Raw genomic sequence first — 14,321 nt, forward strand, 5'->3', positions numbered from 1 at the left:
TTGCTTGTTGTCCAGTCTTCTAAAAATATAAGTAGCGGTTACAGAGGCTGGAATGGGTTTGAAAAGGCCAAAACTTGGTATAAAAAAGTTGAGTTGTAAATTGTGGTGTCTTGGGAGAAGGAAGAGTGTATCTGGGAGCTTGATGTGGTGCTTGAGCAGGGGATGGAAAAGTAGCTCCAGAGGGTGCCTGCTGTTGGCTGGAGTGACCGAAGTGCTGGAGAGGTGGGCAAGAAGCGAGGCACTGAGACTTGGTTTATTCAGAGCTCGTCCTCAGCTATTGATAACTTGAGCAGTGACATTTTCTTTACATTATTTTTATCCTGAGGGTGGCAGCTTTTATTGACAGTGAGGGGGCTTCTTGGAGCTCTCACTGCGAATTAGAAAAAAAAAAAGTTTGGATGACAGTCTTACAGAGCCGGAACAGAAAATAACTTTCCCTCTAACCTGTATGCGTGTAACTACATGATTTCTGTCTAATACTCTGATCAAAATAATCACACACAGGCCTAGGTTTCTTCGGGAACAGCAGGTTTCCTTGCTGCCGCTGAAAGCGAGATGGTAAAGGCTTCTCATTGCCTATTTTTGTTCTTATTTTTAGGGATCTTGCTGCCAGAAACTGCCTTGTAGGGGAGAACCACTTGGTGAAGGTGGCAGACTTTGGCCTGAGCCGGCTGATGACGGGTGACACGTACACTGCCCATGCTGGAGCAAAATTCCCCATCAAGTGGACTGCGCCGGAGAGCCTGGCCTACAACAAATTCTCCATCAAATCTGACGTCTGGGGTAAGAATTTGCATGTATGAATTAATGCAGGTTATAGCCTTCTTTTCCAGTGCTGTGAAATGAGGACATTGTGAAACATTTTAGGAGGGAGCGTGTTCCTTGGTTTGAGCCATACTATTCTCTGAGCTTGTCGGAGTGCAGGAACTAATCTCTGCTAAGTCAATCTTTGAGCGGAGCACTGAGGCTGCCGACCTGGCTTTGTATGTTGGAATTGTTGGCAAGTATGAAAATAAAGGGTACTGTAGCATTGATAGAAATGTTTGAAATGGGGCTGGAGGGCACTGATGCCTTGGTAGAGCCTTGGCCGGGACTGTGAAGCGATGCGTTGTATAGACAGGAACTTTCTAACTACTTCAGGGAGGAAAATGAGAATCTAGTTCATTTTATGTTAAAAAAACCTATGCCTGTGTCAGTCGAGTGATAGCTCCAAGCTTGTCTTCCTGCATTTTAAAAGAATAATCGTTGGAACGAGATGAGGAGAAACAGAGGGAAAATTTGATGACAAATGGTTATTGAAGAGCCTTGAGGTGCTGGTGATAAGAATAGGCTTAGCTAAGTGGAGCTGCATCCTATCAAATCTGACCACAGAAAATCTCATTGTACTTTTTATCAGCCTTTCTCTGGGTTCTCTATCTCTGCCGTTGCTGTTGGTCAAATTCTCAAATGTGCCCAGTGACATGAGATAGAAGGTGGTGGGATGTGGTCCCAAAGGCACTTGGAAAACGTCCTGAGCATCTTCTATTTATAAACCAACAGACAGCAGTGTCGCAGCAATGCGGTTTCTGGAGTTTTGGGGAAACTGTGCAGAGAAAGGCTTTATTTTGAAGAACCTTTTAGGTAGATGGCTGATTCAAAATGTTTTATAGATGGGGAGGAAAACCCCAAACAGCCTCCCAAGAAGTACGTGATTGCTGACCGAGGAGTTTCTTCTGCTTTAGACTTGCACGTGGTGGTTTTGTTAGCTGCCACGCTCAAGGATGCTGCTGTGTTGCTGTGGTGGCTCCAGAATCCCTGTTGTGTTTAAAGAGTGGAGTGCTCAGGGAGGACAGATCCAAAGGGAGTATTGGTATCTTTAATTAGCGTTAATGTAACCTTGTGTAGCGAGAGTCAGAGCAGTGGACTTGAGGATCTGATTAGAGCGAGCTGGCCGTCCCCGGGGGCCATGGCTGCTGCTGGGCACGCCAGAGTTCAGACGCTTTCCCCTCACTGCCTCAAGACAGCAATCAAAGAAAATTGTGCACAGAAATGTCTAATGTAAATTGCCCTTGGTGGTGTTACCATGTAATGTGATGTGATTTCCTTACTTATGCAGAATTGTAATCGCTTTCTCTTCAGGTTAAGAACAGAATAGGGTGACTGAACTAATTACGTGCAGGTTGTCGAACTGGTGTTGGGTCTGTTCTGCCAGCCCGACTCCTGCATTTGCTGCTTGACCCTGGTGCTGACCTGCATCCCCACTGACTTCTGGACTTGAATGCCTCTCCTGTTTCAGGACTGGATTTGTGCTCTCCCTTTTCCTGTTCAGCTCTCCTTGGGACCAAAATGTCTCACCTTCTCCCTGTCTTGTTGGCAGCAACTGCTGAAACTTCCCTCTCACTGCTGTCTCCCAGGTTTTCCCTCTAGACCACGCTGCAGCTAAACAAGGGTGCCCCAAAAACACCAAGCTATTAAAATGTGCGAGTCCTCTAAGGAGAGGTTGCAGATGAGAGGAGCTGTCAAATTGAGGGAGAGACTGCAGTGCAGCAGGAAAACGGTTTCAGCTAATCCACTGTGAAGTCTCTTAATTGTGGCTTTAATAGGACTTGAAGGATCTCAAGGCGTTCAGGTTTGAGACAACTGATACATTGAAAATTAGTCTAATTCTACCCTGTCATATCGCAGGAGACTTGTCTCTGCTGACGAAGAGCCTTGTTACGCTTCTTTAACATTTAAGCTGCTGCTGAGTATGGGATCTGAGCCACCCAGAGCTGGTTTAAGTGTGCAGCACCGTTTAGTGACTACTCCCGCTAAACAGCCTCTCAAATTTAAGATGAAAACAAAGCTTATTGATTTTTTTTTTTCCCTTTTCTTCCCTCTCCTGCAGCCTTTGGCGTTCTGCTGTGGGAAATTGCGACCTATGGCATGTCCCCTTACCCTGGGATTGACCTGTCTCAAGTCTATGAGCTGCTGGAGAAAGATTACCGCATGGAGCGCCCCGAAGGCTGTCCTGAGAAAGTTTATGAGCTCATGAGAGCATGTAAGTGTTCCTCAGCCCTGCAGATGCTGCTTTTTGGCTCTCAAGTGTAAAAGTGCAGGGTCTGGCCACGTATAGCGAGGTGCAGGAGACCCCCTGCCAGTTCCAGTGAAGGTACAAGACTGCATAGAAGTGTTTGGTTAAAACTACTTTCCCCAGAGGATGAATGCGCTATGAAACCAGCCATTCTTCTCTACTGGGAGCACATAGACCCGAGGGAAGGATTTGTTATTCAGCTCAACGGTTTCTATGTCTCTTTTTTTTTTTCTGACAATTTAAAGACGAGCTTGTGCTGTAAGGATGAAGCAGGAGCTTCATTAGGCTTCTTAAGGGACTGCTACTCTTCACTGGGGCCTTTCAATACGTGCCTTAGTGCGATATGTTTTTTTTTCCAGCATTACTTTGGCTCAGTGGTGGTTGCAGATACCCAACACCCCTCAAATGAGGTTTCCACGTCATTATTTTATCTTGCCCATTGTATAGAAAAGGAACTGCGATAGCTAGCTCCTCCCGGTGCAGCGTACGGAATGTCTAATGCTGGTGGGAAGTGCTGAGTGCTGTGGTGCTGTTTTTTCAGGCTGGCAGTGGAGCCCTTCCGATAGACCCTCCTTTGCTGAGATCCATCAGGCCTTTGAAACGATGTTTCAGGAATCCAGCATATCGGATGGTAGGTCTGGGTCCCTCTCGGACCAGCAGTTGTGGGCATGGGAAAAGGGCCAACTGCATCTGTAAGTGCACATTGCTCACAGGCTGCTTTGCAGTGAAACTCAGTCCTGGGTTATAAAGCCTGTGTGAATGGTGTAGAAACCAGAGAGGGGTTTACACGTGGGATTTTCCTGCTTGTGGGCACACCCTTGATTTTTAGAGGGCCAAATGGCTGAGCAGCCTCAAGGAAACTGTCTTGCATCGTTCACTTTTCTTTTGTGCTCTGAACAGCACAATAGTTTTTCTCTTCTGTTGATTGCAGTGATTGTTTTTCTTCTGTGCATTGCAGAGGTGGAGAAGGAATTGGGAAAGAAGGGCATGAAGAGTGTAGTGAGCAATTTCCTCCAGGCCCCAGAGTTGCCAACCAAAACACGAACGTCGAGGAGAGCTGCTGAAAGCAAAGACGCCAATGAGGGCTTGGAGACTACACATGCTCGAGGCCAGGGAGAATGTGGTAGGTTTTAATTAAAGTCATTATTCCTTCAGGAAATACAGAGGAAAACAAAATACAAGTCCAGCTCCAGGTCTTCACCTAGGAAGAGCTGTGCCTAATAACAGTGCCAGCTTTCTGTACCAGCATTATGTTTCTGGGTGACAGACTGCTGAGTTTGCTTTCCTGGGTTCAGAGCTCCTTTTATTGTTTTGTGCAAAGGCAGGTTGTTAATCTTGGGACCAGATACACACACACACTCACAGCAGCTGGGAGTGTGAGTCCTTAACTGGTTGAGGGGCTGGCACTACACCCGCTGTTGCTTAGGGAAGCCTTAGGAGTTCTTTTAACTTAATGGCTGTTGCTTGCAGCTCCCTATAGACCAGAGCCTGAGCACAGAGCTCTCTGATCATATCCTCTTCCCATTCCCTGGCAGGAGCTATCAGTGGGGTCTCCTGGTGCATCTGAGTGCTGGGTAATCTGCTGTGTTCAAGCCACTTTACACTACCACACTGCATAATTTAAAGCAGGACGATTGCTTGGGTTTAGAAGCCCCATAAGGGAGGGTTCTTCACTGTTCCATCCTCGCAGGTTTGTGCTTGCAGCACTGAAGAGTATTACTCTTGGCAGGTACCAAATATAATTTCAGCAAGGGACAAGGAGGTATTTACAGAGTCTTCCATGAAGTTAAACCCTCTTTCAATCAGTTTTTGCAACAATGTACCTTGCATTCTGAGGTAGTTAAAGCAGTGGTAAAGCGCTGAACGTATACAGTAGATTTGTATCTAGTTTGTGTGAAAAATAATAAGGTAAAACAGCGTACAGTGGTTTTTCCCAGCTCCTGTAGAGAGTGCCTTCTCTAACCATTCATGTGACTGACCTTTCCTGTGTAATGTCAAATTCACTTAGCAGTACATGTTTCAGTAGCAGATGTACATCTAGACAAAAAGGGGGAAAAAAGAGAAGATGTAAAATGTTGGAAAAAGAAAGTTAGGAAGGGAGGTTATTTACCATATGTAGGAAATATAATTGCCTAGTATTACCAGCTTTGAAGTAAAATAACTTCATTTAAATACTTAAGGGCTTTGAGAGATCCAAGTGCAGCAGGAATAATACAATTTTAACATTATGCTGGGAATCATTTCACTCTTTATTGAAAATATTTCACATTAAAGCTATATTGCAGTTTCCCCTGCAATTATCCGCGTTTCTATAGCAAGGCCAGCAACTGGAAGCTGCTCCTCAGTGCAAGCTGGTGGTTCTCTCTGGGTCTGCGCAGCTCCGCTGTGTCCAGACACAGGAAGGCCCTGTGCTATGAGAGCTCTTCTGGTTGTCCAGGTCCCCAGAAGTTGTTGTGTGAGAGTGGTTTATCTGCACATGGTCCTCTAGAAGCGTGCTGTCTTCTCAAAGTATAAACTATCATTCTTCAAATTCTGTCTCCTCAACCAAAATCCCTTCCTCTACCAAAATCCTGCCCACAGCATCATGATTGCCGATATGTGACTAAGAAGCATCTTCCTTTTCCCTGAAGACTGTGCTTCATCTCCCTTATTACTGCCTACTGGAGCTGTAAATGTATATGCTGCCCTGAAGGCATTCCTGCTTTGAATTAGAATGCCATCTGAGTGCTGGGCCTGGGAATGAGCCCCCTTGTCAATCAAAAACAGAGACCTTCAGGACTCCGTATAAATTTATTATAAGCCGCTATTCATTTTTAAATACCTCTTGTAAGTGGAGAAAGGGTCACCCCATCATTTCCTTCTGGAGCCGTGCTGCCAAAGGAGGTTGTTACCACTGCTTCCCTCCATTATCGTACAAAGCTGGCCAACTTCGTGATGGTTTGACTTGAGGCGTTCAGCTGCCAAAGGGCATCTTGATTTCTGGTCGTGAAAATGTTATCTCCATTCCCCACGAAGGATGACATCAGAAAAGAGGTTAGGAGTTCAGAAAGTAAATGAACAAGGAGACTGGGGCTGGTAGTGGGTTACAGAGATCTCTTATTAATTCAGAGGGTCAGCTGTTCAAAAGACAGCGACAGCATAGGAACTAAAGAAAAAGCCTCTTAATATTTATCTTCTTCACAATGTGAAGTTCAGACAGGTCTCTAGATGTGAGGGTGAGAACTTGAACTTAAATATTTTGTGTTTGTATGTCACTGTTTAAATGGGAAGCCTACAGGGAAAGTAGTTTGGTAGCAAAGTCTCGTAGAGGCCACCTTGGAAATGAAGGTATGCAGGATGAGGGACCATGTTCTGTCCAGGCATGTGTGTGACTGTACTGGCTTTACTTCTGGTCTGAATTTGTCTCTCTTTATGGAACATGAACCTTTTGGAGGTGTTGCTGTAGTTTGATTGTGGAAGAAATCCAATTATTCTGGCCATTGAAACAATGCTCAGTAGACTCTTCTTTCCCTTGCAGACCCTCTGGATCATGAACCTGCTATTTCTCCCTTGCTCCCTCGGAAGGAGAGGGTGGCCCTGGAGAGCGGTTTGAATGAAGATGAGAGGCTGCTTCCAAAAGACAAAAAGCACAACCTCTTCAGTGCCCTTATCAAGAAGAAGAAGAAAACTGCACCAACCCCTCCGAAACGGAGCAGTTCCTTCAGAGAGATGGACGGCCACTCAGACCGCAGAGCGGGTGGGGAGGAGGAGTGCAGGGATGGCAACGGAGCTTTCCCTGCGCCTCCCCCGGATGCAGCCGACCCCTCCAAGTTTCAGAGCCCAAGCAATGGGGCTGGTGTCACCAATGGGGTTGTCGCTGGGAACTCTGGATTTTTATCTCCCCATTTACGGAAGAAGTCCAGCACGATGAGCAGCAGTCGGGGGGTGGCTGGTGAAGAGGAGAGTAGTTCTAACTCCAGCAAGCGTTTCTTAAGATCCTGCTCAGCCTCCTGTGTCCCCCACGGAGCAAAGGACACAGAGTGGAAATCTGTGACTCTGCCTCGGGACTTGCAGTCCACGGGACGCCAGTTTGATTCCTCCACTTTTGGGGGACACAAAAGTGAAAAGCCCGCACTGCCTCGGAAGAGGGCAAACGAGGCCAAGACTGACGTTGCCGTCAGGGGAACAGTGACCCCTCCTCTGCGGCTGCTTAAGAAAAATGAAGAGACCACTGATGATGTGTTCAAAGATGCAGAGTCCAGCCCTGGCTCCAGCCCTCCCACTCTGACGCCAAAACTTGGCCGTAGGCAACCTGCTGCCTCTCCTTCCTCCAGTGTGCTCCACAAGGACGATGGAGTCAAATCCAGTGCCTTAGGTACCACTGTGACCATGGACCAAGGTTCTGCTGCCAAGCCCAACCCTGCTGGGTTTGCGGGCGCCAGCAAGGCTTCCTCTGAGGAGCCACGACTGAGGAGGCTCAAGCAGACCTCAGAGTCGGTAGGGAAGGACAAAGGGAAGTTATCCAAGCTGAAACCGGCCCCTCCGCTTCCACTGTCTTCCTCCTCTGTTGGCAAGGCTGGGAAAGTATCTCACAGTCCCAGCCATGAAGCAGCAGCAGATGTGGTGTCTGGGCCGAAATCCAAACAGTTGACTCAGGTTGGAGATGCTGCGAGCAGTGATGCTGTCAAGCCAAACCAGTCAGGGGAAGGTGTGAAAAAGCTGGGGATCCCCTCCGTACCAAAGCCACAGTCGTCTGCGAAACTGCTGATGAGCACAGCAACCCCAGCTGCCTCTTCCTCATCTGTACCCTCTGCCCCAGGCGGGGACCAACCGTCATCTACAGCCTTCATCCCTCTCATTTCCACCAGGGTCTCGCTGCGGAAGACCAGGCAGCCCCCAGAGAGGATTGCCAGTGGCACCATCACTAAAGGAGTGGTGCTGGAAAGCACTGAGGCCCTACGGATCGCCATCAGCAAGAACTCTGAACAAATGGCAAGCCACAGTGCTGTCTTGGAGGCCGGCAAGAACCTCTACACCTTCTGTGTGAGCTATGTGGACTCCATTCAGCAGATGAGGAATAAATTCGCCTTTCGGGAGGCCATCAATAAGCTGGAGAATAACCTACGGGAGCTTCAGATCTGTCCAGCCACAGCCAGCAGTGGTCCTGCAGCCACCCAGGACTTTAGCAAACTTCTCAGTTCAGTGAAAGAAATCAGCGACATTGTTCAGAGGTAGCAGAAACCAGGTTAAAAAGAAAAATATATCACAAAGGGCCAAAGCCGACTGTGGAGAGAGTAACTTGTGGACTGAGAAAGGACGGGGGCGTTCAGGTTAGGGCTGTGCAAAAGACACAGACTGTGAATGGATGTCCCAGCTCCAAAGAGCAGGGCTGTGTTCAAGAGGCACTTTCCACCCTCTTAACTCAGTTCCCCTGTGTTTCATATACTCGCAATCGTCCTTATCTGTGGAGTTCTTGCCTTGTGGACTACGAGTCTAAATGCTGATGTCACACCATGCCTTCTTATTAATATTTTATTGTTCTGGATGGACCATTAGAACTAAAGCCAGACTGACGGGCACTGAGATGCCATCCTCCTCAGAGGACTTCCCACTGCATTTTCATCCCCTTCCTCTGCCCCACTGTACACAAGGATGAGTGAATAGCAATACACCCATGGCGTTTCCTGGGAGAGCTGCAGCATATGTCCCTGTCCCGAGGCTGACATTTACCTGATTAGGTGCTTGTTAATGTAAGGGGTTTTTAATGACAGAATGCTACAAGTGGTGTTTACCCAAATTCTTCTTCTGATTCTACCTGCTTGGCCTTCCTATCTGTGTTTACAGCGATTTCTCAGTGTTGATGAGCCTGAATGAATTGCTTGGGTTCAGCCCAAATGGATCGCTTGGGTTCAAAGCGCTGCAGAAAGCACCTGCTGATGCAGTGGCACAGGAGCGTGTTTGCAGATCTCCCTTGGTAGCCAAAAAGGGCTGGAGAAGGTCTGAAGGAGGACATGGCTGTCACTCTCTTGTGATACCTAACATCGATTGGGCTGAGGTTTGGGGTGGAGGGTTGCAGAGCAGGTCTGGGAGCAGCGGGTTGGAGCTGAGCAAGGCATTCGCTCCCTGACAGGCAGGAGGAGTGCAGCGGGAGGATGAGTTCAGAGGCACCATGGTGCTGCCAGCAGTCATTTCAGCTGAGCTTGCACGTAGCAAATGAGCGAGAACTGCTGTTTCTGTAGTTGAAAATCCAGCTTTTTGTTCTGTGAGTGGAGATGGGCCTGGCTTCTGCCCTCCTGTGCTTTGGCAGGGCTGGGGTGCCCCCTGTTCCGTGCCAGCGCTAACTCCCCATGGAGAGCTCGGATGCCAGTACTCTGGGGTAAAAACCGTCACTACCTTCATGCCAATGTGGTTCCATCCAGCATCAAGCAAGGATCTGTGAAGACTGCAGACGCTTCTCTTGGGTGCAGCTCCTGAGGAAACTGCCACAAAACGCTGACAGCAGGACTCCTGGCCTTCCTTTCCAAGGTCCTGTGACCTTCCCAACTAATGCAACATGACTGGGAACTAACTGTGACTTGTGACAGTAGTGGAAGAACAAGGTTTAGGGCTATTAACAGTGCAATTTAACTCCTCTTAACAGTTCCAAACAAGAGAAAAGAAGCATTTTCCATGTCCTGTTCCCCTGTAACTCTTGTGACCCCTCTCGTGTATCTTTAACACTAATTGCCTTCAATTGTATTTTATTCTGTTCTCTTTGGAACTGTTTGTTTTGTATATGATTTCTAGTAGTTCACTCATGTGTGTTCACGCAACTCCTCGCCCTCACAAACAGCCATGACTTAACACATGACAGATGTTCAAAAGAAAATACACACTTACGCCACCAGCTGCCTTTAAAAATGTAAGGAAAAGGAAAAAAACCCCAACCCTTGGACTTTCTCTTTTCTGGAGGTACTGTTTTTACTTTGATAACATATTGTGCCACTATATTATACATTTGTATCTCGTTATTACACACTTTTGTAGACTTGTCTTTTTTACAGTGTGTACATAGCTCTGTCCTTCATCTCTGTGATACTTAAGGGGGTTGTTTCCCCTGTAATTTGGTCCAGTACAGATTGTTTCTGTACACGGCTTTCGATACTTCCTCCTCTCTTTCTCTATCTTTCTTTTTTTTTTTGATTTATTTTTTATTCCAGTCTCTCTTGCGTAGTATATTTAAAAATAAATCAATGTTGAGGAAAACCCATGTTTGTCTTAGTGAGGTTTTTCAAACCCAGTTGTGTCTTCATAGACTCTGCATCCAAAAAAAGAGGGTTTCCCTCTTTGGGTGGCTCATGGGGTTGTCAGAGTCAAGTAGCAGCACCTTTTCACATCCAGATCTAGCTCTGGAAAGTCAGGAAAGTTGCACAGAATAAACTCTGTGTCATCTCCTCTTTTGAAGCTTTGCTGTTGTCTTCGATGAATTTTAAATCAGATATTTGACTTCCAACTTTTCTTCCTGTTAATTGTTTGTGTTCTGTAAGTCAGCTGCTGTTGTTTCTTCCTCCTCTGCTATGAAACAACCCGTGAGTTTCTCCTCAGACAATTCCAGCCTCTCCCTTTGTCATTTCTAGTTGTTTGCTGGCTGAGGCAACAGACCCAAAACAAAGAGCTTCCTGCTCCTCTCCTTGGAGATGCTGCCATGCTGTGTGGCTGCAGTGCTCACCGCACAGGTTTTCTGTCTGAAAACTGAAAATAATGCTGTTTCCAAAAGTCTATATTTTCTGCTTTTGGACTACGTTCAGCTTTCTGAGCAAGTCTTGGGGAGGGGGGATGTATCCAGGTACGAAGCAGCCTTGATAGGAGAAGATGTAAAGAGCAGAAAAGGATGAGAAGAAAACAAGGGCAGATGGTGTCACGTAGTTGCTTCATGGTCTTTTAGGTTTATAAACCAGTTCATCCAATTTCTAATCCCCTCAATGAGTCCCTCCTGGAATCTGCCCTGGTGTGGGGAACTGCTCCCTCATGGGCCATGAGAACAAGGCTCGTTGGAAACCTGGTCCGGCTGTGGCAGCGGTTGCATCGAGCTGCTTCTCAACGAGCGTGAAGAAGAGGAGCAGGAGGATGCTGCTGGCAAGTATAATTGTATAAATTAAAGTAAATGTATAAATGTATAAATTTAAGTATAAATTAAAGCCTGTACTTGGCAAGGCACAGGCTACCCTTCAGCGAGGTGGTGGTGTCCGGTGAATGGACATGCAGAGCTACAAGGGGTTCCTGATGGTTTTGTTATGATGACCCTTGACAGAAATCAAGGTCCAGGCTGCTCTTTGAGTATATCTCTAGCACGAAGTCTTGAGTATGGTGAACAGCTGTGGGCTGAGGGAAGATGGAGAGGCTGCACCTATCCTGAAGTCAATCACTCCTGGTTATCTCCATCTCTGCTGGCTTCTGGACCAGCCTGTGGTGTCGTGGGAAGGCAGAGGCTGGCTGACCTGGCTGGGGAAAGGCCCTGGGATCTGCAGTGCTGGGAATGAAAGAAAGGGGATTAAAGGCTAAATTTAGCTGAGTACAGTAGGAGTTGATTTAACAGATCGATGCATTTAACAGTTTGATTGCTTCAATTTTCAAGGCTATTGAGCTTGAAAGTGAGAGTGCTCTGGGGGAAAAATAGCTGTGTTTGTGTTTTTGTTTTGGTTTTCATGTCTTTGAAATTACCATGTTCACTCTTTTTAAATTTTCCTTTAATGTCATCTTGCCTTTTGTTGAGAAGTTGCCTGTCACAAGATGTAAAATGTGGCTGGCTTTTTACACTCACTTCTTTTCTGGAAAAGGAACATTAAAGGTAGGCTGGTGTGGCAGCCTGTCTCGCAGCGATGCTTGTGGCAGCCTGTCTCGCAGCGATGCTGCTGGAGCAGCGGCTCTCAGGTGCGTTGCAGCGCTGCCTGCCCCCGGGGATGATCGAGGCCAACTGACAGCCTCTTCCTTGTTTGACATTAATCCTTTCACGACTGAAAAGAGAGGAAAAAAAACACCTAAGCTCTGTGTCACCTCTGAAGAAAGGGTTCCTGGCGTCACACGTGCATCTAAAAGCAGGCTCCTGGTCTGAGAGTGAGCCCTGGTCTGCCTCCTGAATCAACCTCCTTCTCCAGTTGGTGTTGATGCTGTGGGGTTGAGGACAGTCCTGCAAGTCAATAGATTGTTTAGGCTGGGCTCAGAACTGTCCTCCCTGGGACTGAATCAAAGAATCATAGAATCACCAGGTTGGAAGAGACCCACCGGATCATTGAGTCCAACCATTCCCATCAATCACTAAACCATGTCCCTCAGTACCTGGTCCACCCGTCCCTTAAACCCCTCCAGGGAAGGTGACTCAACCCCCTCCCTGGGCAGCCTCTGCCAGTGCCCAATGACCCTTCCTATGAAAAAGTTTTTCCTAATGTCCAGCCTGAACCTTCCCTGGCAGAGCTTGAGGCCATTCCCTCTCGTCCTGTCCCCTGTCACTTGGGAGAAGAGCCCAGCTCCCTCCTCTCCACAACCTCCTTTCAGGGAGTTGTAGAGAGCAATGAGGTCTCCCCTCAGCCTCCTCTTCTCCAGGCTAAACACCCCCAGCTCTCTCAGCCGCTCCTCTTCTTCTCCAGCCCCTTCACCAGCTTCGTTGCTCTTCTCTGGACTCGCTCCAGAGCCTCAACATCCTCCTTGTGGTGAGGGGCCCAGAACTGACCCCAGGATTCGAGGAGCGGTCTCACCAGTGCCGAGTCCAGAGGGAGAAGAACCTCCCTGGACCTGCTGGTCACACCGTTTCTGATCCAAGCCAAGATGCCATTGGCCTTGGCCACCTGGGCCACTGCTGGCTCCTGTTCAGTCGCTGTCAACCAACACCCCCAGGTCCCTCTCCTCCAGGCAGTTTCCAGCCAGACTTCTCCTAGTCTGTAGCACTGCAGAGGGTTGTTGTGCCCCAAGTGCAGGACCCGCCATTTGGCCTTGTTAAACCTCATCCCATTGGTCTCAGCCCATGGATCCAGCCTGTTCAGATCCCTTTGGAGCCTCCCGACCCTCCAGCAGATCCAGCTTCCACCCAGCTTAGTGTCATCTGCAAACTTGCTAAGGGTGCACTCGATGCCTTCATCCAGGTCATTGATAAAGACACTGAACAGGGCAGGAGCCAGCACTGAGCCCTGGGGACACCACTTGGAACTGGCCTCCAGCTGGATCTCACACCATCTAGCACCACTCTCTGGAGCACTGTTCAGTGTTTTTTCAACTGTAGATCCAGCTCGGCTGGAAGTTTACCTGCAAACCAGGCTGTGCTGGACTGTTTTCCCAGCAATCACCCCCCGTTGAAGGTTTTGTGTTTGTCCTAACATCCAGTCTGCTGATAACGGTCCTGCTCGTGCTTCTGAAGCCACGGTGCTGAATGACCCAGTTATAATGCATTTACCCTCCTCATCAGTCCCTTGGATGTGATTATATCGGGTTGTTTCTCTACAGAGGATCCACTTGGCTTTCGGAGATTTGCTGTGCCCGTTGTGTGTGTTTGTAGGTCTGCTCGGGGCAGAGGAAGGATGAGGAGCAGAGGTGGGAACAGGGCAAGGATGAGGGTTGTACCCTGGTAAGGAAGGATTATGGGGTGTTTAATAGAGGGTGCCAGCAGTGAAGTTGGCAGCAAGTGTCTGCACTGGTCCTTGCTGGCCCAGTGTAGAAGAACACAGTGACAATTCCCCCCTCCTTCCTCCCCGGCAACACCCCTCGGTCTCCAGGCAGTTATTTTCTATTCACTTTTTCCTCCTTGTCACCCCCAGCCTCACTCACTGAGGAGCAATAACAAAGAGAAGGGAGCACTGCCTTTTGCCAAGCTCAGCAGCCATCCTGATGCGAGGAGGATGCTCTGGAGCTGCCCCGGCCCCTTGCCTGCCTGCTCTTCATCTGCCAGGAGCCTCTTTCCCCCCTGCAGGTGTGGAGGGGGCCAGCATCACCTATCGAGGAGCCCTGTGGGCACAAGGGCCGAGCCCAGCTCTGTCCCACCCGCCAGGTAAGCGCTGTGGGAAGCGATGCCTTTTACGGCTAAATGGGTTATACAGAAGGTTATTGCGCTTCAATCAAAGCCTCATTATATATCAGGTTTTATCATGCTGTTCTGACCCTTTTCCTCGCCTGGACTTGAGAGCAGGAGCCCAGGCATCCCCCTCCTCAGCCCCAGCATCACTCAGCACGTATCCTTTCCCTCCCACTTCTCCCTGCAAGCATCCAGCTCCGCAAAGCCAGGGGTTCACCAGCCCTCGCTACCCCAAAACTCTTTCCCCTTCTT

The 14,321-nt window shown here is 48.3% G+C and overlaps 1 protein-coding gene across 2 annotated transcripts in view; it reads left to right on the forward strand.

Annotated features, from left to right (window-relative positions):
* Positions 1-10,278, forward strand: part of ABL1 (ABL proto-oncogene 1, non-receptor tyrosine kinase) — an 81,754-nt gene extending 71,476 nt beyond the window's left edge. For both annotated transcript variants that reach the window (XM_069873176.1, XM_069873177.1), the window contains exons 7-11: positions 599-783; positions 2,867-3,019; positions 3,594-3,683; positions 4,011-4,175; positions 6,570-10,278. In XM_069873176.1, coding sequence (XP_069729277.1) covers positions 599-783; positions 2,867-3,019; positions 3,594-3,683; positions 4,011-4,175; positions 6,570-8,266 — 2,290 coding nt within the window. In that variant the 3' untranslated portion in view covers positions 8,267-10,278. The remainder of the gene's footprint in view (positions 1-598; positions 784-2,866; positions 3,020-3,593; positions 3,684-4,010; positions 4,176-6,569) is intronic.
* Positions 10,279-14,321: the final 4,043 nt, after the last annotated feature.

This window comes from Phaenicophaeus curvirostris, chromosome 20, assembly GCF_032191515.1.
Source record: "Phaenicophaeus curvirostris isolate KB17595 chromosome 20, BPBGC_Pcur_1.0, whole genome shotgun sequence".
NCBI lineage: Eukaryota > Metazoa > Chordata > Aves > Cuculiformes > Cuculidae > Phaenicophaeus > Phaenicophaeus curvirostris.